This window comes from Terrapene carolina, unplaced genomic scaffold (genome assembly GCF_002925995.2).
Source record: "Terrapene carolina triunguis isolate 2854851 unplaced genomic scaffold, T_m_triunguis-2.0 Scaffold21, whole genome shotgun sequence".
In the NCBI taxonomy this organism is placed as follows: domain Eukaryota; kingdom Metazoa; phylum Chordata; order Testudines; family Emydidae; genus Terrapene; species Terrapene triunguis.
In genome coordinates, this window is record NW_020664372.1 from 23,709,239 (window position 1) to 23,731,527 (window position 22,289).

At 45.9% G+C, this 22,289-nt stretch overlaps 1 protein-coding gene across 1 annotated transcript in view; it reads left to right on the forward strand.

The window, feature by feature from the left end:
• The window catches only part of CLYBL (citrate lyase beta like), a 133,282-nt gene extending 117,082 nt beyond the window's left edge, over window positions 1-16,200 (forward strand). Inside the window, 2 exon segments of the mRNA XM_029913111.1 lie at window positions 15,479-15,562; window positions 15,564-16,200. Of these exon segments, the coding sequence (XP_029768971.1) occupies window positions 15,479-15,562; window positions 15,564-15,620 (141 nt within the window). The 3' untranslated portion in view covers window positions 15,621-16,200.
• Window positions 16,201-22,289: the final 6,089 nt, after the last annotated feature.

A 22,289-nucleotide genomic window follows, 5' to 3' on the forward strand; every position in this document is an offset into this window, starting at 1 on the left:
CGTATCTACAAACATTTCCATCACTGTGATATTTGGGTGCCAGCCTGGATAATTGTTTCAGGTCACCATCATATGTTCTCTTTCTGTGTCTCTTTGTTCTGTTCCTCTTACCTCGGTGATTAATGTAAGTAACATAGAGAGAACATGCATGCATGATTTTTCACATTTTTCTGATTCCTACACACTACATATCTTACAAATGCATTTTGCTGAGTATACACAATCCCAGTGGTTGGAGTTTTTCAGGGAAATGATAAGCAGATAAATAATAAACATTCAAATGACAGACTCAGCAGAATATTTGTTTATGTTTATGGCTTGTACCTCATGAGCCCATATAAATTGAATGTCAAAACCCTATCAAAAGAGTACACCTGTAAATTGTATAACTGGCGAGGGAATATACGGTAATGACAATATTAGCAGCATAAAATTACAAAAACCTTACAGATATGGCATTTAAAGATCCTACATTATGGAAGCATTACTTTTCTAATTTGTTTTAAAAGTGTTATTTTAATGACAGTTTGTCCCCAAAATGCTGGTTTCTTGATAAGATCAGCAATTTATGAAAGTTTCATTGTAACAAGTGCTTTTTAATTAGATTAGAAGCTTCTATAACTCTTTGGCAAATATAGATTTGCTTCTTTACTAACCAGTTTACACGTTTCTATATATTTGGCGTATAAAAATCTATCCCCCCCAAAAAAACCTTGGTAGGCAAGTTATTTTGTGACCTGGCTCGAATTCTTAACATTTAAATACTACTACATTTTCATAACAAAAAAATTAGTAAATAGATTGCTGTGTGCAATGTTTCCTGCAAACTTCTTAACTGAGTTTGTATTGCTGTATTATAAATGTGTAGCCAAGAAAAGCCTGAACAATCTGATTACTTAATTTTTCCAAAGCAAAGGTGTCTCACAGGAGGGATCTCACGCTGAGTGTCCTAGAGAGATGTTAAAATTACAATAATAACTCTTCCCATCCCATCTTGTAAGAAATATTCCATATATTGCTTTTAGAAATCCTAATGTGCAGATAGTGAAACACCACTCCTGCTTTTCTTTTTATTTTATTAAATTAGAACTTGCATGTCAGTAGGTCCAAAAATATAGCTTTGGTTCATACTGTTCAGTCTTGCATGTTTTTGTTATGTTATTAATCAAAATTGAAAGCCTGGAAAAAATAAATGCAAGGGATTTGAGTGGCTAGGTTGCTCACAGATAAATTATTGGTCTTCAACCTCTAGGATCACAGTTTGTTGTTAATTGGTTTCAAAGTTTGATGCCCTTAGTCAACAATAGTTTGCATTAAAATACAATAATCAGCTCTCATAATTTATCACAGTTTGACAGATACAATAGTCACAGTAAGCTTTGTTTGAGAAAAGGCTGAAATCAGACTACTATATCTTGCAGACTAAAATGCTTTGACATAGTGGTCCCTGCATTTGAGAACAGAGGTTAGTAAGAATTAGGATCACAGGTGGACTCTAGGGTATTTTAGACACTCCTGTAGTCCCCAGGGAGAAAAAAAGATTCTGCTAGCCCAAATTCTTTGGAATAATATTATGGGCATGGTCCTGTTTGCACTGAAGCCAACAACAAAACTTTCATTAACTTTTTAATAGTAGCAGGATTGGGGCCCTATGAAAAAAAGGGAATGACTAACACGATATATACACCACTGATCCAAAAACTGGACCTCCTCCTAGTGTGTCATTTGTGTTTGTACTTTATTTGGACATTATTGAACTAAATCACCATTCTTTGTAAAGGGCTTTGAGATCTGCAGATGCAAAGTGCTATATGAAAGCAAAGTATTATTATAATATAGCTTCAGTAATTTTTCAAAGAGAAGTGCATTGTACAATTGCTATGACGTATGATTCTTGGGAGTAAATTCAGGTACAACCCCCCCATGAAAGTCTAAAAGTGGCATAAAATAGATCTTGATCATAGACTGGATTCAAGAAGCAAGATAGTGTATCTTGCACTTACGTGGCATTCAATAGGCCAAATTTTGCTCTCACTCTGGTTTAAATCTGGAGTAGCTCCACTGCAGTAAATGAAGATAATAAAGTGATACAAATCTAAATTAAATGAGGGCAGAAATTGGCCCATCTGGCGTACAAAAATGAATAACTTACACTCCAAAAAGGCAGGCTGAAGGTAGCAGGAAAAGCTATTAATAGGGTGTAAGAAAAAACCAGCTCTCCTTTTAATGTAACTACATTACACTTTACCATGTGCCCTCATTTTCTCGGCCAAAATGCAGCTTACTCCACCATTACATGACTGATAAATTTGACCCAAAAATACTTTAAAAACCATAGAAGCTTTTTGTTGTTTATATATAATAGAAATAGTAAATTAGTTTTAGAATATATTCAGATTGAGTATTCTTGTGCAGTTTGAGTTGAAAATATTATTTTAGGTACAGTATGATTTCTGTAAGAGTCTTTACCAGTCATCTGAGTTGGGTTTTTTAATCTAATATCAAGCAAAAATGACAAATGGAGTGCAAAAAGATCAAATAAAAGTGTAATTAAGCTTTTACATAAATAAGTTGTAAATATTTTAAAGGAACCTGATTGGTCAACCAGGAAAGAAAGAGCTAAATATTGCCTCAAAAGTCACATGTAAATTAAGTGTAATTTAAAGTTAGGATTAGTAATTCACAATACAAAACTGTAACTTTGGTTGAGTGCTTTAGGCTCCACAGGGCTAAGCTGAAAGAATGCCATATATAGTGCCATGTATGGATAATAGTCTTAGGAGACCTTTGGCATCTGAATGATATGTGAACTCAAGTGATTTGGCAAACTATGCAGTAGCTTTTATGGTCCTTCCTGGAATCCTTTTATTTACACAGTATCTGGTCTGCAAGGGAATTGCTCACAAAGGCCCTGTCATAACAGTCTTTGTTTAGGAAAGTCTGAACCCAGGCTACTGTATCTTGGAAACAATCTGCATGCTAGGACTTGTACTTGGGAGTGCTCCAACTCCCCTTGAGGTCAGTGAGTGTCTTTCCCCTGATTGCAGTGGGAGTGGGATCCAGCCCCCAGTAAGGATTCTGTCTGTCTGTAGCATCTAGATCCCATTGCCTTCCCAAGGGGCTGTTGTTCTGGGAGAGGGCTCCTTAGCGCCTGTGCCAATGTGTGTGTGTTTGTGTCTAGTCAGGAGACACTGGCCCCCAAGCTCTTCCTTCATTCTGGGCTTGTCTATACTTACAACACTGCAGCAGGGCTGCTGGAGCGCGTCAGTGAAGACACTCCCTAAGCCGACGGGAGGGATTCTCGCGCTGGCGTAGGTACTCCACCTCCCCGAGAGGCGGTAGTGAGGTCTCCAGTCTATCTAAACCGGGGGTCAGGTCGGTTTAACTGTGTCGCTCAGGGGTGTGGGTTTTTCACATAAAATATAGACAATATGATTAACAAAAGTCTCTTATGTAGCTGTGTTATTCAGAAGAGAGATCAAAAAAGTGTGCTATAGCACAACAGGTGGATTTCCTCCCATAGAAAAGACTATTTGGGGGAAAATCGTGAACCTCTGTTATGTAGAGGTAAGGGGCACATTAGCTTGTTATTCCTACATATGCTGACTTCCCACTGGTACGACCAATCCTGCACATAGTCGTGCCAGTTGGGGTAGGTGTGAGGCAGAAAGGCTCTTCGCCTGCTTTGCAGTTCAGACCTGCAGAAGCTCATGAGAGTGCTGGGAGCTCGTACAAATGATTTGCTTGCCCCCCCCCACCCCTCCAAGCAGGCCCTCTGTGGATCTTGATACTTTTCCCTCCTGTCACTAAAGCCCTGGGGCTAATGCACAGGGAGGCTAATACAAGCTGCAACCCGGGCCCAAAGTCTACACTGCAGTTAAACAGCCCCTTAGCCTGAGTCAGCTGGCACAGGTCTGTCGCGGGTTTTTAATTGTACTGTAGACGTACCCACATCAGTTTAAAGGATACTTTGGATAAGAAAAGGGAGTCTGTCTCTAGAAATATTCTATTTGAGTGCCTCACTGTTTCTAGCATCTGTGTATTCTGAATATCTTGTGCACCCAGGTTAGTTATTTGATAGCTGCCAGTTCCTGCCTTCCCAGAAGGAGTTAGGACAAGAAACTACCCAAGAATCCTGGATAGATTTGGATTGGGGGGTTCATATGTAAATACTCTGCTGGGAAGAGAGGAACAGGAAACTTCATCTTGTTATAAACTGAAAGATATTGACCAGGACCATCTCAGGCTTTCCCAAACATCCTCAGCCAGTCCTTAGTGACTTATTAAGCTGTAGAGATTCATCAGTGAAAAGGGGCGGGGGCTTTGTCCCAGCTCGTTATGATCGCTTTTCCCTTTGAAAAGGGTTTTTTGGAAGAAAACCTGGATTCAACCCTACCTGACCTGTCAGGCAATAAATTTAAACTTCCAATGTTGACTTCTCTGAAACTAAGCCTAAATCCTTTTCCACAGGAAAATGTCACCCGTTTGTAGTCAGGAGGTTCCCCGACAAGCATAAGCATAGTTCCAGTTTTTGGGAAAAGGGGTGCCAGTTTCTTTTGTTTCTGTACCTGGAAGTAAACCCAAGCCATTCTCCTGAGCCCCTAAGTAGAAGAGCAAAGGTTTCAGACAGTCAACTTTTTCCCTCCATGGACTTTGCCTAAGGATTTTTGCTTAATCCCAGTGGGAAGTTATCTTTTTGAACTCCTGGGTCTTTTTCCATAGTCTCCTGTGGGTGTCCTCTTAATATCCTCCTGCTTCTTCCCCTCCCCAGAACAATGGTCTTCCTTTCCTTTCTCTGTAAACTGTGTAACAGTTTTTGGGGTTGGGAACAGTGTTCCCAGGCCCAGGCAAACAGATTTTGATGGATTTATTCCATATTCTTTGTGGCCTCAGAGAAGGAGATATCAGACCTTTTTCTTTTTATTTTAGGATTTGGAAGTGGGTGAACAATTTCATAAAACCTCAGAGGATTGAAATGGAATCTTTCAGCTAGCAATGGATCAGGAATATTTCCTAGACTTGACGATGCATGCTTACACATCACCTACTTTCCTTCCCATCAGAAGTACACAAAGTTTGCATTGGCTTGCTGATATTTCCAGTTCAGCACTTCTGCATTTAGTCTGCCTGAGAGTGTTCACAGTCAGCCCTCCATAGAAAGGATCTTACATAATTACTTATTTCGACAACAGGTTTATTCACACACAGTCTCTGGACTGGGTTACCCAAGCAGTATGGGAGCTTTGTTCAATTTACTGGGCCTCATAATGAATAATGGGGGAAGACGATGAATGCTCCAGGTCCTAGACTAACTACACATTGCCTCAGATGTGAGCCTGTCAGGGTGAAGAGCTAACACACAGGCCCAAAGAGAGAGAGAAATTAACCTTCTTAGTGTTCAGAAGGCTAATCCGAGGGAAGCACATCTTCATAAAGTCCATCTGCTCAGCAGTACTTGTGTACCTAGACCATGAAAAACAACGCTGCTAGGGAAGTCTGCTCCTTTTTTTTTTTTTTTTTTGTTCATCTGAGTAGAGGTCATCATCCTCTTACTTAGGCCATATTGGCTCAGGGTCATCTTACTGTACAGCAGACTGGCTAAAGCAATAAAAGAGTATTCTAGAAGAATTGTCCTAAGGGCAGAAGCCTTTCAGCAAGAATTGGGGTGTCCCCATCATATACCCATTTCCAACAAAATGCAGTACCAGGTGTTCCCCTTTAGGTAGCATTTCTTGGAACTTTCCCCTGGCTTGCAATTTTCTCTTCTTCCACTCATTGGAGGGTCCTAAAGAAAACTGAAGGTCACAAAACTGCTTTCATCCTAGTTACCCTGAACTGGCCAAAGTGGTGTTGGTGTGCAGAGTTCATATAAGACTCCTCCTATCCTTATGCCAAGACCTTACTCAGCAGGACCCAGTAATGCCCCATACCTGGGTCCCACTTGACCTGGTTCATAGTAGGGTATTCCTGAAAGAGTTGACAACTCTGACATGGTGGCCCACCCCATGCTGTACACACACAAAGAATAATTATTTTGCTTTCTATTGCGTGTGGACAGTTTTTTCCATGTGGTACAGAGCAATTTTTTCCCAACTAGACAGGCCAGAAGCCAGATTTAGATTTTCTACAGATTTTTGTCAAAGACCTATCCCCTAGCTCCATTGGGATTGAAGCCTTTGCACAAAATACCTTACAGAAGAGACAAAGAGGACATCAAACCTAGAGACCATTAGCCAGAGCTCATCTGCTGATTAGTGATCGAGACAGTAGATAGTGGAAAAGACAGTTTTTCAGGAAGCTGGTTCCCAAAACACAATTTAGGATTTTGATGATCAATAGAAACAACTTGAATTTCATTTGTAATCAGAGAGAAAGCCAATATAATATTTGGAGCTGATGTGTAATATGCTTGCTACAGCTTAGGAAAGCAGATCTCCATGTTCTGTACCTGCCGTAGCTTGAGAGCGGTTTTCAGTAGCGTCCCTCATATTGAGAGCATTACAGTAATCCAGATGGGTGGTCACAAAGGCGTGGATGATCATGAAAAGATCAAATGCAGATGAAAAAAGAACTACTGGCCACCTAAGCCATATGCTCTCAGAGATCAAGGAGTATCCCTAAATTGCAAATCTTGTTAAAAAAGCATGAGCAAACTCCTTCAGTAATGGGGCCAGTCACTATCCCACATACCTCCAAACAATTAGTACTCTGTTATCTGGATTGGCATTAGTCGCAAATCACATTCTTCCAAGCCTCAATCTCTTGTCTCAATTAGGTACAAGGAAATAAAATACCACACTATCTGGGTTAAATGAAAGACACACAGAGCTGCAAGTTGTCTGCATACTGATAGTCTGAGAATCATAGAATATCAGGGTTTGAAGAGACCTCAGGAGTCATCGAGTCCAACCCCCTGCTCAAATAGGACCAACCCCAACTAAATCATTTTGCCCAAATTGTTTCATTATCTTATCAGAGGTACATGTAGAACAAGAGAATTGAGAGAATAAACCCCTTTAGAACACCACATACTGTATGAGAGGTCTCAGTGTGCATGAGCAATTGTGCAACAATACCACCTTCTGGGATCTTTCTGGAAAAAAAGAGGGGGGAGGGAATGGAACCACTCGCATGCAATCCTGTCCATCCCTGCCATAGTCAAGTCAACAGAACATTACAGTCAACTCTATCAAAGATTGCTGGCATATTTAAAGGAGTCAGCGTGGATACCATCACTAAGAAAGGCCACCAAGTCCATTGTAGTCTCTGTACCATACCCCAGTTGTTTGAGAGAGATCAAGGGAACATGAAGACTCTGGATTATATGAGAACTGCCCTGCACTACCTTCTCAATAACCTTGTAAAAACAGCAGTTTAGAGGCCAGGATAATTAACAAGGTCAAAGTCCAAGATAGGATTTCTTGAGCAGAGGTCTAATGAAGACTTGTTTGATGGAAGGTGGCATTTTACCATCCTCCTTAAGGTAAGCGTTGATTACCAGACCCAGTATCTCCCTGACTGATTTTATTTTCCATGGCAGAAATAGGTCCAACTCACAGTTATTTTCCAAAGTTGCTCTAGGATCTCAAGAAGCTAAATTGATTGAAACTGAACCACAGGAACTGTCCCCTCCAGATACAGATTTGCTCTCAACAGAATGGCAACCCACTCTGAGTCCAGTCAAACTAACATGCAAAAAATGATAAGAGTATTTATGACAGTAAACATTTTATGATGTTTCCGTGAGGTGGAAATCTGAATTTACTAAGCTATTTACCGAACTGAAGTATTCCATAGGGTAAAACTTTTTAGATGCTATTATGATAGAGAAGAAAACCCTCACTTCCCCAAGAGCAAAAGACTAAAGTCTTCTATCAGGAAATCTTTTAGTCTTGGAACGCAATGGACCAATACTGGATCTCTTTATGCTGCTCCATATAGTTCATTTGTCACAAGTTAAGGAAACCTTTGAGGATGACATCATATTGGGACAGACTATCCAGAAGCCACTGTACCAGTGTTCAAGAACCACAGACGGTCATAGTGTCCCACTAGACTGCCTGTAGAATGGCCTACCAATTGTACATTATTCTTTTTTTGAAATCACTGATATCAACTCAGGTCTATGTCTCCATGAATGGCATAATGAAATGAGTCCTCTGTCCTGATAAGAACAAACATAAACCCAAACTGATGTCAAACTGATGTGTTGTAAAGTTTAGTCCTGAATATCTCCGATGGCAACTCCACTGCGTCTTGATGCTTTATTCCATTAGTTTTTCCTAAAATGTCATTTAAATTGTCCCCCTGCTGCAAAAATGTTGTTCCTTTTTGTTTTGACCGCGAATAGGAGAATAAATTGCTCTGTCCTCTTTATAATATCCCTCTGCCTATTCGTAGTCTGTCTCTTTTGTCTCTGTATTATTTTAGACTCACCACGCTCAATTCTTTTTTTCACAGGCCTTATTTTCCAAACCTTGTCATTTTTGTTGGTCTCCTCTGAGAACTTGCTACAATTAGTCTCTCTTTTTAAAAATTCCTTTCCAGCTTTGTTTCCCCTTGGTACCTGCTGAGTGTACCCTGCACTCCATCCTCCAAGTCACTTTGGGCTAGTGTTAAATACAAAATAGATCCACTAGGATCCCACTCACCCCTGCACACTTGACACATAAATTACTGTTGCTTTTTAAAACATTTTATCTATTTGAGAGAATATAACATTTCATTATAAATTCATTGAGCCCAAATGTAGGCCCAGTTTACAGAGTGGGATGGGGCACATAAGCTCCAGCAGGCTCTATAGCACAGGCTATTCCCATTGCAGTCTAGGAACGCTGGCCTGCGGTATAAGGATGTGAGGAGGGGAATATACCTGCTTTGCAGGCATGAGTTGTGGAGCTTCTCAGGAGACAGGGACGCCACCTAAATAATCTCCCTGTTCCCACCCACGCAGCCCTGTATGTATCAATAACCTCATCCATCCCCCCTACAGCTGTAGCTGCAGAGGACTTAACAATTACGTCAACCTCTGTGCAGCTCCAGTAGGCAGGGAGAGAGGGGAGTAGCCAAGTCGCCCCCCTTCTCCCTCTGTCTGAGTTCTGTTATAGACCTGTCAGCAAGGGAAATATCTTTGAGACATGGAGGGTCATGCAGTCTTTCCCCAGCTGTTAGTTTGTTAGGGACAAACCATCTCCACTCCCCGTGAGTGGGACAACAAGGAAGAGCTGCCTATACTCTGCTCCCTGACATTTCCCAGAGCCTGAATGCCACATATGGCACTCAGGCTGAGCGGAGTCAGAGACTCCACCTGTGGGAAGGGGAACACATGCTACCCCTCCCGCAAGATCTGCTTTCACAGCTGGTCAACCCAGGCAGGATGAGGAGCTCCTGCAGCTTTGACGTGGTAGAAGCTGCTGGGTGCAGACTGGGTCCCATTCTTTATAACAACACACCTTTAGGACATCAAAAATGTTGTTACACTAATGAGAGGTTCTGGTAATGAAAATGGAATGTATGCTGTATTGTTTGAAATGGACATAGTAAAGGAAAGTCCAAAAAGGTCATATGACCCTACCTAAAATCTGTAGCCAACCACATTTCTCCTATGTCTGGCCACAAGACTTTTGGGTAATCCTGTAAAATACACCCATGTTTAAATACTCTGGAAAGAAATAGGATGTTTGTTTATGATGTGCAGATCATGGTGCTTTCATCATGTCACAGTCATTCATGATCTGACCTTGGCAGAATGAGCATGACCCTCCTTTCCTGTTTTGTCTTGGTTTTTTTTTTTTCTTTTTGTTATTTTCCTTCCTCCTATTCCAGTGTAAGATTTATGGGAAATATTCTGGGGACTACTTTACTGAAGCTTTAGGCACTCTCTGCTTTCCACAGATGTTATTAAATATCACTTCTGATAAAAGAATCACATCAACTCTCCAAAAGTGAGGTTTGGATAATCAGGAAATCCTGGGTTGACGCCCAGGTTATAGAGCAGGTAGAGCTGAGGAAAGGGAGACGAAGGAGTGGGAGTGAGCCAAGGAAGTGAGCCATTTTGCAGAGAGCCCAATCCAAGGAGATGTTAAGAGTCCTCAAATACCACGGAAGTCAATGAGAATTGAGGATGCCCGGCACTTTGCAGCTGGCTCTCAGCACCTTCGACTAGAGGGTCAGGCCCTAAATCAGCCTAGCTAAAGTGCCTGAATGGGGAGTCGGTGATGCTCTGTGATTGGCAGAAAAGTAGCACAACACCAACCAGTTCTGACCCAGACACCAGTTCTGATGCTGGGAGCAGGAATAGTCTGTGTTGCATTCCCAGCTTGCCAGTTGGAAAATCCTGTGTCAGACCTGCCAGTGTTGTTGCTTCCCTAGCTCCACACCCAAAAGGCTTTGGAGCTGACAAAACTATGTTTCACAGCACTTCTGTACACTGCATACAGACTCTTCCAAGTGGGCCCAGAAGAGTGGTGATGTGAGCAAGTCTAGTACATGGTACGGCCAATCAGCAAATGAAAGTGTTGGATCAGGCATGTGTTGGGTGTAGTGCCAAAATAGCACCACCTGTGGTGGGACATTTTCTGATAGATAAAATGGAAGTGTAACATCACCAGTTTTGACCTTTGCATCAGTAAGAACATGGCAGTTAATTTCAGAGAGAGAAGGTGAACATTTTAGTGTATTTCCAATGGAAAAATGTATAAGAAAAAGAGGAAATTTATAAACAGGGACTAAGGGAGAACAATAAAAACTATGAAGATTGCACAAGTATGGAAACAGAAAAGCTGTCACGCTTGTGAAAGCAAGCAGAAAATGTCTGTTAGCTGCTTAGAAATAGGAAAAAAGAGAAAGAGGATGATTTACATCCTGAAAGAAAACAATAGACTTTTTCTACACACTGGAACTGAAATTGTATCACGTGTTTGCCTTACATGCAGTTGGGCTCACTTTTTTAGGCCCTAGTTTCTGTGATCTTGTGGAGAGTCCAAGGTCCCTGTTGTGATGTGTGCAGGAATTCTGAACACATGTAGGGTGAGATTGTGACTGGCCCTTGCCTGGGTGTTCAGTAGGAGGAAGGAGTCAGGAGTCACTTCATCCTTCTCCCTCTTCTCACACAGCCCATGTAAGGGCCACCAACGGCTGCAATCATTGCATTCAGGGCAGTGTTGAAACGTGCAGTCTGGCCCTTGCATTATAATCCTTTCAGGCTAGGGACCTTGACGTATCCATCTATAAATCACCATGCTCACCAGGGATGATATAGCAGTAGTAAGCCTGCTAACATGGCTGTAGTTCTGTCCCTAAAAAAGTGCAAGAGATGTACAGGTATGCGTTTTATAAGCATGTACCTAAAGGCCAGGTTCTCCTCTCTGATTAGTTTTACCCAGTGTAACTCCATTATCTTCACAGATGTGAGAGGAGAATTAGGCCCTGAATTTTTAAGACTATGTGCACGGAATATGAAACAAACACCTGAAATCTCCAGAGAAAGTCACCATACGACTTGAGTTCCTTGTGCCTAGAACTGGCGTCTCATCTGTATGAATTGTTTAAACAAAACTATATAATAGTTTTTAGGCTCCCAGTGACCCACCCACTCCTCAAAAAGCCTGTGGTTGTAACCCATCACACAACTATAGCAAGCATAGGGTTGCAGGAAAGGAGAGGACAGAGGCTTATGGAAAGAGAGAGAGCAAGGGACTAGGGGATGCTATCGGAGGGATGCAGAGAAAGAGAGGACTCCAAAGGCTATTGAAGGGGAAAAGAAGGAGAAATGCTCACATTCCAAGAGACAGCTACACTGAATCTCTAAACCTTAAAGGTTTCCCCAGCACTATCACCAAGTGACCTTTTGGAATCTATTTATGCTAAAAACTATAAACTTATTTCACCCAGATACTGGGGAAAGACTGAATGGCTTATTCTGGCTCTGTGGAGGGTATGAAATGTATCGTAGAACACGAGCAATCTGAAGCCCCACTTGTCACCAGTCATTTAAGGATATTTCAGTTCTTGCTAAAATTTTGATTAAGAATTGCATTCTGATAGAGCATTTTAACAACTAGAAAACTAAATACAGGCTAGAAATGTGAGCTTATTAGGAATGTTTGCCAGTATGAAGATTCAGCTCTGGGACTAAATGTATCCCTAGTGTAACTTCACTGAAGTCAATGGTTTTTATAAAAAAAAAATCTTGTTGTCTTTATCGTAATATGAAGGGAAATAAAAGGACTTAAAAAAAAAAGGGCAAATTCCATCTAGTGGAATTAGAAAGGCTAATGTAGGGTAATACCATAATTACTGGTATTGCCGGTCTGCAGAAAACTGGAGGTGGAAAGAGTTATGGTGAATAGAATATATTCAAACTGGTTGCTTTTTCTGGATTTTAGCTCACTATTGCAAATTAGCAAGAAGAAATTAAACCTCAGAGTGAATAAACAAAGAAACCAGCTTGCTTCTGCTCCCACTTCATGTAGGAAAAACAGACATTTTCCTCTGGATGTATGTGTAGAATTCTGATTGATATCTATCAAAGTTACCTATGCACATTGAGAGGACAGCACACCGAAAGCTGTCCTCCTGTTTTCATGTGCATCTGTGCTATTTTCTTGTTTTCCCTCTTTAAACCTCTAACCTATTATTTTAGTTATAACAGGGCAAGTGTGCTGTTTACTAAATTGGTCCCTTCTAAAAGAACACATAATGTAAATCCAGTTATCACTGTTATGCTACAAGTGAATTAACCTTTGGAACACTGACTTTTTTCCAAACTATTATTAAACTGACTCCTTATAGCAAAATAGATACAGTTATAAGATAAGCTTTCAGTTAACAAAAATATGTTTTGCATAAATTAGTACCTCAACCACTCCATAGCATTATGCTGAACAAGTAGTTAAATAATAAACTATACATCTTAAAATGTTTGCTTCATTTCTAATTCTTGCTTTCAACAGTTGACAAACCTAAGTTATGGTTAACTAAGTATGTTCTTTTTAAAATAGCTAATAATTAATCTGTAAATGACTGCAATGTTGTTAATAGGAAGATTATTTACATAAGGCCTACAGAGTTCTAGGCAATTTGTAAAGACATTTTTGAAGCATTTTTCATCTGAATTTCTGCTTGATTTGAATGATGATGTCATCACCATCAGCCCATTATTCACCAAATCCTGCTAAAATTCCAGGATAATGTACAGGATATGAAACTCTGAATAGAATAGACTAGAATAGAATAATTGGACTAATAGTTCAAAAATTGGTTGAGTGTCAACTTATAGAATTATAATAAACTATATAAGTGACTGTGTCCAAGGATGAAATTTTGCTGTGTTATGTCCTAATCTGATGAGATATTTAATTTAATATTGCTTGAATGAGTTAAAGGTATGAGGCTGGGATCCACTGGAACAACGCATTTCCATAATCATTTTTGGAAAATGCTAGATGTTATCATTTGACTTGCTGGATTTCTCAATTTCATTATTAGTCTGTATCTTGTAACTAGAAAATAATAAGCATTAGTTTGTTTCACTCTCAATTCCCCTGGCTTCCCCCAAACACAACCAAACAGAAATGTCTTTCCTCACTCTATCCCCTCCCTGGTGTTGCTCTTATTAGTCAAATCTAAAATGAGTTCATGGTCCTGTATTGATTTCAGTGGGGCTCTAAATGCATGCAGCAGCAACACACACACACCCGCTGCCCACTACACAATGCAGGACCAGAGCCTTTATATGTAAGATCTTCGGGGAAGGGGCTACATCCTTTAATTTGTTGTGTGAAATGCCCAGCTCACTTTTGGCCATTGTAAAAGATAGAAATAATAATCCTGCAAGCTTGTTTTGTTATGTACAAAAAAAAAATGTCAGAAGTGCCTTTGACAAATGCAGGAAGCAGGAGTCCTGCAATATCACTTAGGACTGTCTTGCTGCAAAGCTTTTTAGCTTCAAAATCCTATTTCTTCAACACAAAATGTTAGAATTTACTGATGGGTTTAATACAATGAAAAGGAGATTAAAACATCCAAAGTTGGGGGTGGGGTCAGGTTTGGGGCTCTTTAATATAAGGTTTCTTTTAGTTGAGATGTAACTACAGCTTGTTCATCTCATACTAATACTAAGTGGAACATGAGCTAAGTACTGATAAAAATGAAAAGTTACTCAAAAATCTGCTCTGACTCTGGGATAGTCACTGTTCAGACACTCTTGGCCAATCCTGTGCAGAACATAGTCTGGTAAATTCTCCAGTACAGTAGTGCACAATAGTCAAATACAGCATGTTTTACATTGTTAGATATCCATTCTCTGAACATGAACATAATCTGCTAGCCATATAGGAAGGAGGAAAAGGAGAAAGGAGCAATGCCAGCAGCTCTGGAACGGCAGCACAAGGCCCTGAGAACTAACAGTCTTACCTGTGGAGCTCTAACTGGAAGAGATTTCCCAAAAAAAGTCTCGGGGCCAAGACCTCTGTTTCAGTTTCCCCAAAGGGTAATAATGCCTCTCCACACTTGTAACTAGCTCGGTGTTCTACGTATGGAAAAATGTGATACCTGAGCACAGTATTGTTACATTGCATTTTGTGAAATGAAAAGTGAAGGGGGCTAGGTGTTGGTATCACTATTTGTCATAGCCGGGGAAAGAACTACTAATATGATGCTATAATTAGTTAGAAATCATCTAATCTCGAGCCTTGCTGAATGTAGACTAAGGCCCTTAGCTGTTCCAGCTCACTTTTGTGTGATGAGTGAGGATGGTCTGATCTCTTCTATAAAAGGGGCCCAATTCTGTGAGGTTAGTTTGTCTTCTTGTACCAAGCTTCCACTTCTTTTAGAACTAGTAAGGGCTATTTTCCCATGTTGATACATATTGTCTGTGCTAATCGGCAGCATGCCCTAAAATTCACCTGTCCCACTGTGGATCGTTTCTGCTCTCTGCCTGTTTTTCAGATTGGGAGCAGGGCCGGCTCTGGCTTTTTTGCCAGGGGGGGGCAGCCGGAGCCCCTGAGGGAGGGCGGCGAGCCCCGGCGGCGGCTCCGGTCTCCCCCCGGCGGCCAGAGCGCCGGGGGCAGGGCCGCGAGCCCCGGCGGGTGCTCGGCTCTCCCCCCCCCCTCCCCCGGCGGCCAGAGCGCCGCGCCGCCCCCCTCCAGGTGCCGCCCCAAGCACCAGCTTGGGTGCTTGGTGCCTGGAGCCGGCCCTGATTGGGAGTTAAATACATACGCTCCTTCCCGCACAGTGTGATCAAGTGTGTTTTTTTCCCTCTTCCTTTTAACATTGAACTCCCCGCCTCTCTCTTCCTCCCCCCCGCCCCTTTCCTTTAGTTTGGCTCTTTCTGAAGGCTATACAAGAAGAATCAGTTTGATTCATGTGGGATCTAATGTTCCTTGTTTTACAGATGGATGTAAAAAAACAAACAAAAAACAAAATAACCTATCATTTTAAAGGTTCTTTCATGAAGTTTGTATTTTCTATTTTCCAGGGAGCCTTTACTTTCCATGGGAGTATGATAGACATGCCATTACTGAAGCAGGCACAGAACATTGTTACGCTTGCCACAGCCATCAAGAAAAAATGATCTGTTAAATGAAGCTCTCACCATGACTGCAGAGAAGCAGTTTTAAAGAACGACTTTGGGAAAATGTAAATACATCAGAGTTAAGCAGAACTCCATTTACATTTCCGCAGATCTGACATAATTTTTCTTGCCAGACTTGCTAATTACCACGACTATGTATGATTTAAATTAGTGCTCGCTCCAGTGCAGCCCAGTGTGCTCGTCCTCCTGGATCCTGGAGTGAAGTCATATTGCTGGGTATATGACATCACAATAACGATTACAAACACAGCCTTATGACTTCACTGGGGGACAGCAGCAACATCTGGGCGGGGATGAAAACAAGCTCTTCTAAAATAACAAATGAAACAAAAATCAGGTCAAATGTTTCTGTTTTGTCTGTGCTTTTCCCCGCCCCCAGGATATTTGCGGCAGAGTAGAAGTCCTCTTTCGAAGGGCAAACTCATGCATAATTATTAAATAGGTGACACCTTAAAGATAATTAATTAATTCATTAATTATCTTTAAGGTGCCACCGGACTCCTTGTTTTTATTAACTAGTTGAAATTGTTGTTATGAAAATCATTTAATCTCTGTGTGGGCTTTTCCCCCCTCCTATAAATGTACAACAGTCATTAAAAAATTAATGTACCATCATGCTAGACTCTTGGTTTCTTTTTTTAAGTGGTTGCTATTCAGACCATTTCCTCCTGGAAACGTAAAGACCGGGATGGGTTGGACGGCAATAAACGTGTAGAGTTTTCGAGGACACAATGCAGCAGAACTTGTGCATATGGTCTCGAGTCAGATTTGCATCACATTAGAGATACTGCTACAGGTCATATGGGCCGTGTGGTTAACGGGCTTAGCAAAGCTGTTTTGAAGAGGTTAACCCAGCTTGTAGTAAGGGTAAATAAACATAACAACCAGCCATTGTTCTCTATTCAGCATGTACTCTTATATCGACGGCTAAAGGGTATTGAAGCTGCAGAGGATCAACTTGTGGTTGCCAGAGGACTCCAATGAAGTTTGAAACACCAACAATCAGAGATTTTGTTTCTGTTCCTCATTAAATCATGAGCTTTTGTGTTCGGACTATGAACGACTGTTCTTTAAGAAATTACCAGAATGGGAAGTTTTAAACTATGCACCACCCTTTTCATGACCTACACAGCAGCAATGCTGCTGCACTTAGACAAACACCGCGGGGAAGGCTGTTCTGTTTATTTAAATTTGTAAATAGAAAACAGTTGTTTTTAGTTTCATTTTTCACCGCCTCCATCGCCCGTTTACTGCTGGAGCGGGCGGGCACCGTTGCTTTTTCCTCCCAGATGCTCGGGTTTTTTCCCTTCCCTAGGACTGGGCAGCTTTCCCCCCCTGCGCTAGAAACATGTTTTTAATGTGCTGTTGGTGTTTAAGCGACTGTCTCAGGGCGGTGCAAGCGCACGAGGGCAAAGCCCAGCCGGGGAGCGGCTCTGATCGCTGCAGCCCCCAGCCCGTGCCGGGGGCGCCTGAGCCGGACAGGAGCAGCGGACAGAGGCGGAAATGCCGGAACCAGCCCAGTCCGCTGTCCGAGCGCCCCGCCTCCCTGCGATCCGGCCCGAGCCGGGTAGGGGCGCGCCAGGCCCGGGCCGCGGGGATCTGGGGCGCTGCAGCCCGGAAGCGGGAGCAGCCCCAGGGCAGCGCCCTGCTGGGGACACGCTGCTTAGCTGAACGCAGCCAAGCTGCCCCCGCCCCGCTCGTAGCCTCCCCTCCAAACCCTGCCGGGACCAGGGAGCCCAAAGCCCCCCGGAGCCGGCTCAGCCCCCAGCCGCTGCGCTGCGATGCTTGGCCAGGCGGGAAATAACCCGGCTCCTCCCGGAACGCCTCGCCCGCTGCCCCGAGCGCTGCGGGCCCAGCCCGGGAGCTGCTGAGCCGGGGTAGCGCTGGGGCCCCGCTCCTAGTCCCCAGCCACGGCTCAGTGCAGCCGCGGAGCTCCACGCTCTGCACCGGGCCTGCCTCGGGCTCCTACTAAAACCCTCCTGGCGGCCGGGCTTGTCCCCGGCCAGCCCCGCGGCTCGGGCCGGTTCTCCGGGGTTGGGGTTGGCCTGGCCCACAATGGACTAAAACCCGCCTGGTTAAGCCAGAGGAAGAAGCCCCAGGGCACAAGCCGGGCTGTGCGGAGAGTACCGGGTAGCGGCTCGCCCCGTCCCCCTCCCCCGCTGGGCTGGCTCAGGCCAGGCTGAGACACGGGCAGTGGCTGGAGCCCGGGGCTGGAATCGCTGCAGAACAAGTCCCGGTGCGCGCGGAAAGGGGCTGCAGGTGCAGGGGCTGCTGTTCTGCAGCCAGCCGCCCGCAGGGACAGACGCAGGGAGCGATCAAGCCCGACCTGGTTAGGAAGGGAGGCGAGAAAACCACAGCGACCTCCCCGCCCTTGCGTGGGGCAGGCTGGAGGGAAAGATCCTGGCCCTGGGCAGATGAAGGGACACAGAGACCTGCCAGTGACACAGCCCCTCGTGTTGCAGGGCCCGGGAGCTGCCTGGGGTGACAGAGCCAGTCCAGAGGCTTGGGGAGCTGCTGGTGGCGAGCTGGCTGGGGATGGTAACGACTGGCTGGGGGTGGCAAAGTGCAGGACCTGGGCGCTGGCTGGGAGGTGATAGAGCCAGGCCAGGGGATGGGCAACTTCAGGCCAGGGAGGTGGCTGGGGGGTTAGAGCCAGGCCAGGAGAACGGGCAGCTGCAAGCCAGGGCACTGGCTGGGGTGATAGAGCCAGGCCAGGGGAGAGGGAGCTGCAGGCCAGGGCACTGGCTGGGGCGATAGAGCCAGGCCAGGGGATGGGCAACTTCAGGCCAGGGAGGTGGCTGGAGCGATAGAGCCAGGCCAGGGGAGAGGGAGCTGCAGGTCAGGGCACTGGCTGGGGCGATAGAGCCAGGCCAGGGGAGCGGGAGCTGGTGGCTAGTCCCTCTCCTGGCTCTGAGCCCGGGCTCTGACACTCCCCGCTCCATGCAGACTCGCCCTTTTCCCGCTAAACCCCCTAACCTGGCGCCTCGCCCCACGCCCGGCCGCTCTGCAATGGCTGCAGCCCCGGGGCGCACAGGGCCGGCGGAGCTGGGCAGAGCCGCAGGGGGCCCGGAGCCCAAGCAGCGAGCTGCAGCCCGCGGGTCAGAGCCCGAGCAAAGCCGCGCCCAGCTGCCCCGGGCTAATCGCGCCCCCTGCGGAGAGGGGCGGCGCTGGTTTGGGCTGAACAGCAAAGGCCGCTCCCCCGCCTGGCGGGATTTCATCCCCTACTTGGTGCGGGCCGATCTATTACCGCGCCAGGCGCTGGAGGCTAATCTGATTAATTAAAGACTACCTGCTTCGAGTCCGCGGAGCAGCCCCCTCTGCCCGGCCCCCTGTGTTATTAATTCTTGGATGACTAAATTATGGGTAATACTATTAAAACATTATCCAAAGTAATGAGAAACAATTACTTAGAAAATGAGCTGGGACAAGATTGAGCGGCGGCCATTGGCGGTTATCCCCGCAGATTACTTGAATAAATCATCAGGTGCAATGCGAGGCGGGCTGCAAAGCCCTGGCCCGGGAAAATGAAAATGAGAGATTTTGTATCGGTTTGCATAATTTTTTCATTAATCTCAATAGGACCCGCGTGGTGCAGATTGTTTTATTCCCTTAACACCTCGCCTGGGGGGAGGGGGAGATCAAACGAATGGCTTCATTGTTTTACTGAAGGCTTAATGACAATCTGTGACAACCTCATTTTGTTGTAGGGAGGCGCCTATCGATACACTCGGGCGCTAAGCGAGGTGGCCGGGGAGCCCGGCTGGCGGTGGGCTCGGGTGAGACAGGTCAGGGCGTTTGGAAACACCCCACGCCCGCCGCCTCTAAGCCCTGCAAGTACATCGCGCTCACAAGCGCTTCCCCCCTAACTTCTTCAGCCGACCCATCGGCCCAGCTGCGGATGTTTAGCCACCATCCACTTGTACTGCAGCGGCTTGGTTTAGTAACTTCATTTCATGCCACGTTTCCAGAGAACTAAACGATGCAAATCTTTACATTTCTTCCCGCTGGCGGCTGCATACTGATTGCCGCCGGGGAGCTGCGGCGTTTGTTTCCCCCCGACAGGAAAATCCGGCTCCCAGTTCGCTTTTTAAGGGTTTTTCTCCTTATAGAAAATCCGCTTTGATTTCTCTCGGTTTACTTTAGGAAGCGTTAAGTGTCTTCCGTGTTTCTTCCTTCCCTTCTTTTTGCCTTGCGCTCGGAAGGCAAGTGATGAAACAAAACAGATGATAAGATTAGCAGCGGGATTTTGTGCATATTAATGATAGTAAAGGGCACCTCATGGGTTTGGAATTGCAGAGCGCTTGGGCTCGGCACTGGGAACCGCAGCCCTGCCTCAGCAACGCCCCCTGCGAGGTTTTCCCGTTGGAATTAGGGGGGAAGTGAACGAGTAATTACCAGCGCCCCGCGCTGAAATGCGAAAGCGCGTCTCTGTCCCTCTCTCCGCGCTCTGGTTTAAAGGGGGAAACGGACAAACCGGGGAGTAAATTACTTTCCAATAAGTCGGTTAGCTCCTGAACGCTACGGCCCAGTTTGCTTTTTTACGTGCTAGCAATGAGCAGGGCGTTTGCGTCTGAACCACCAGCCAAAGGCTGCGGGAAGGGGAGCCCGGGAGGCGAGGGGGAAGCAGCTTCTAAGGTTTTCACAAAGCAGAAACGCTTCTTCCCCCAAGCTGCCGGGTGCCATTTGAAGGGGATTTTTTGACCCCTTAAAAGGAGCGTTTGGGTTCCTTCCCCAGCACACCCCCAACGGGCCTCTGCGCAAGGGGCTGCCTGGCAGGAACCCCAACCCCCTTCCACGCGCGGCGTGGGCTCTGTGACCCCGACGCGGAACCTGGCAGCGCCCCTTTGCCGGCTGTTCTAACCCAGCGCTCCGCACCGGGCCTGAGCTCACGCCCGCGCGTTGGTGTTTGGCCTTTGAACGCCGCTTTTCGCGGGGCTCACTCTGGAAAGTCCCTCGATCGGAGCAACAAACCCAAACACCTTCGGATCTTAACTTTCTCCCGGGTCCTCGCAATGGGGAATACCTGGGCCGGGCTGAAACGGGGCTTTGGAAACTCTGACAAGCCAATAACAGGGGATGGGTGCTCCCGGGGCGCTCACTGCCTGGGCAGACACTTCTCATTGTGTCCTGGCCCATCCGATCGCGCACAGCCCGGGGTTTCTCCCGCACCCCGCTGCCGCTGGGATGGGTCAGAGCCTGTCGAAGATTCGCTCGAATATTTTAGGGGCCGGGCAAAAACAGCTGTTCGGAGGCTGGAGAAACAGCTCCGGTTTGGTTCCGTGTTCCCCGCCCCCCAGGAACACATGGGCCTTGTGCACCCATAAGGTGTGATGGGGACAAACCGGAAAGCAAACGAATCAAGTAGCTAATGCCCACGTCTGGCCTGTGGGTCGGTCTAATCGGGCCAGGGACCGGTTCAGGAATTGCCAGCCGGGGAAGCCAGCCTGGACTTTGTGAAGTCAGACAGCTGGGGCTGGAGCCCAGGGAAGGGGTAATTCCAGACCCAGGCACTGCGCTGAAAGGGAACAGGGAGAGCGAGCTGCTTTTTAAGGGACAGAAGGAAGCAGTAGCCCCCAGATGTGACCTAGGGGGACGTTGGTTGGATTGGGAGGAGGCCGGTTTTTAGTAGAGCTTCCTCCCTGGGTAGGCAAAGACCAGAGGCCTTGTTGGTCAAGGGGTGTTGCCTTTGGCTGGGGTAGGTGGGCAGTAGGAGGCTGAATATTTTTTTTTTGTGACAATCAGAACAAGGGACACCTCCCCCACCCCAAGAATTCAAACACTGGTAGCTACACACCCTGGCCTGCTGGCCAGCACCTGAGCTTGCCTGTGCACTAAGGACTGGTGCCAACCTGTGAAAAGCAGAAGGCCTTAGGGCAAGAGGGCAGGTGGGGTTGGCACTGCCTTGGCTCCCCTTCTCCTGGGCCAAGACCCTCCCTGGGCAAAGTCTAGCGCAGTGAGTCTCAATCTCTGTACGCTCAGGGCCATTTGTCAAACCCTGATGGCCTGTCACAAACCAGGAAATAGCTTGAGTGAAAAACCATCTGGCTTACTAACCATTTCTCACCCACACTTTCTAATCACCACATGAAGGTGATAAGTACTACATAAATACACCCTGTGTACCACAGCAGCAGATCCCAGGGCTCCTGTCCCCATTCGAGGTGTTGTAATCTGCAGGGCTGCTGAGGTTTGGCCTGGCCCAGCCATCTGGCACACAAGGCTCACAGCCCCACTCACTCAAATTTGGTGCGCCCAGCCCCCGGCATCATTACAGGGGGCAGTTGGGCCAGACCGGAGCAGCGCTGCGACCCTGTGCACAAGGTCACAAGGCCTGGAGCTGAGCCCAGCCAGCCCCTCAGGAGGTGCCTTTATGGTGTGAGTGCAGGGCGGGCTCTGAAAGGTCCCACTAGGCCTCCAACCTACCCTCAGGGACTGGATCCAACCTCCCCAGGTCTCCCATGCAACCCTTTGACACATTTTGGGGATCCAATTTTGGGTCATGGATTGAGAAGCCCGGGGCTCCAGGCTCTGCAACAGAACTGTCCTACACACAAATTCATCCCCAGTGATGTGAAGATGCCAGCTTTAGAGAGAGGCTGCCTCCACAGGGGAAAGGGCCGAGTAACTGGAGTCTGGGACCGATGGGTCCCTGCTAGCCACAGTCTCTGGCAAATCTGTTTCAGGAGCCCAGGAG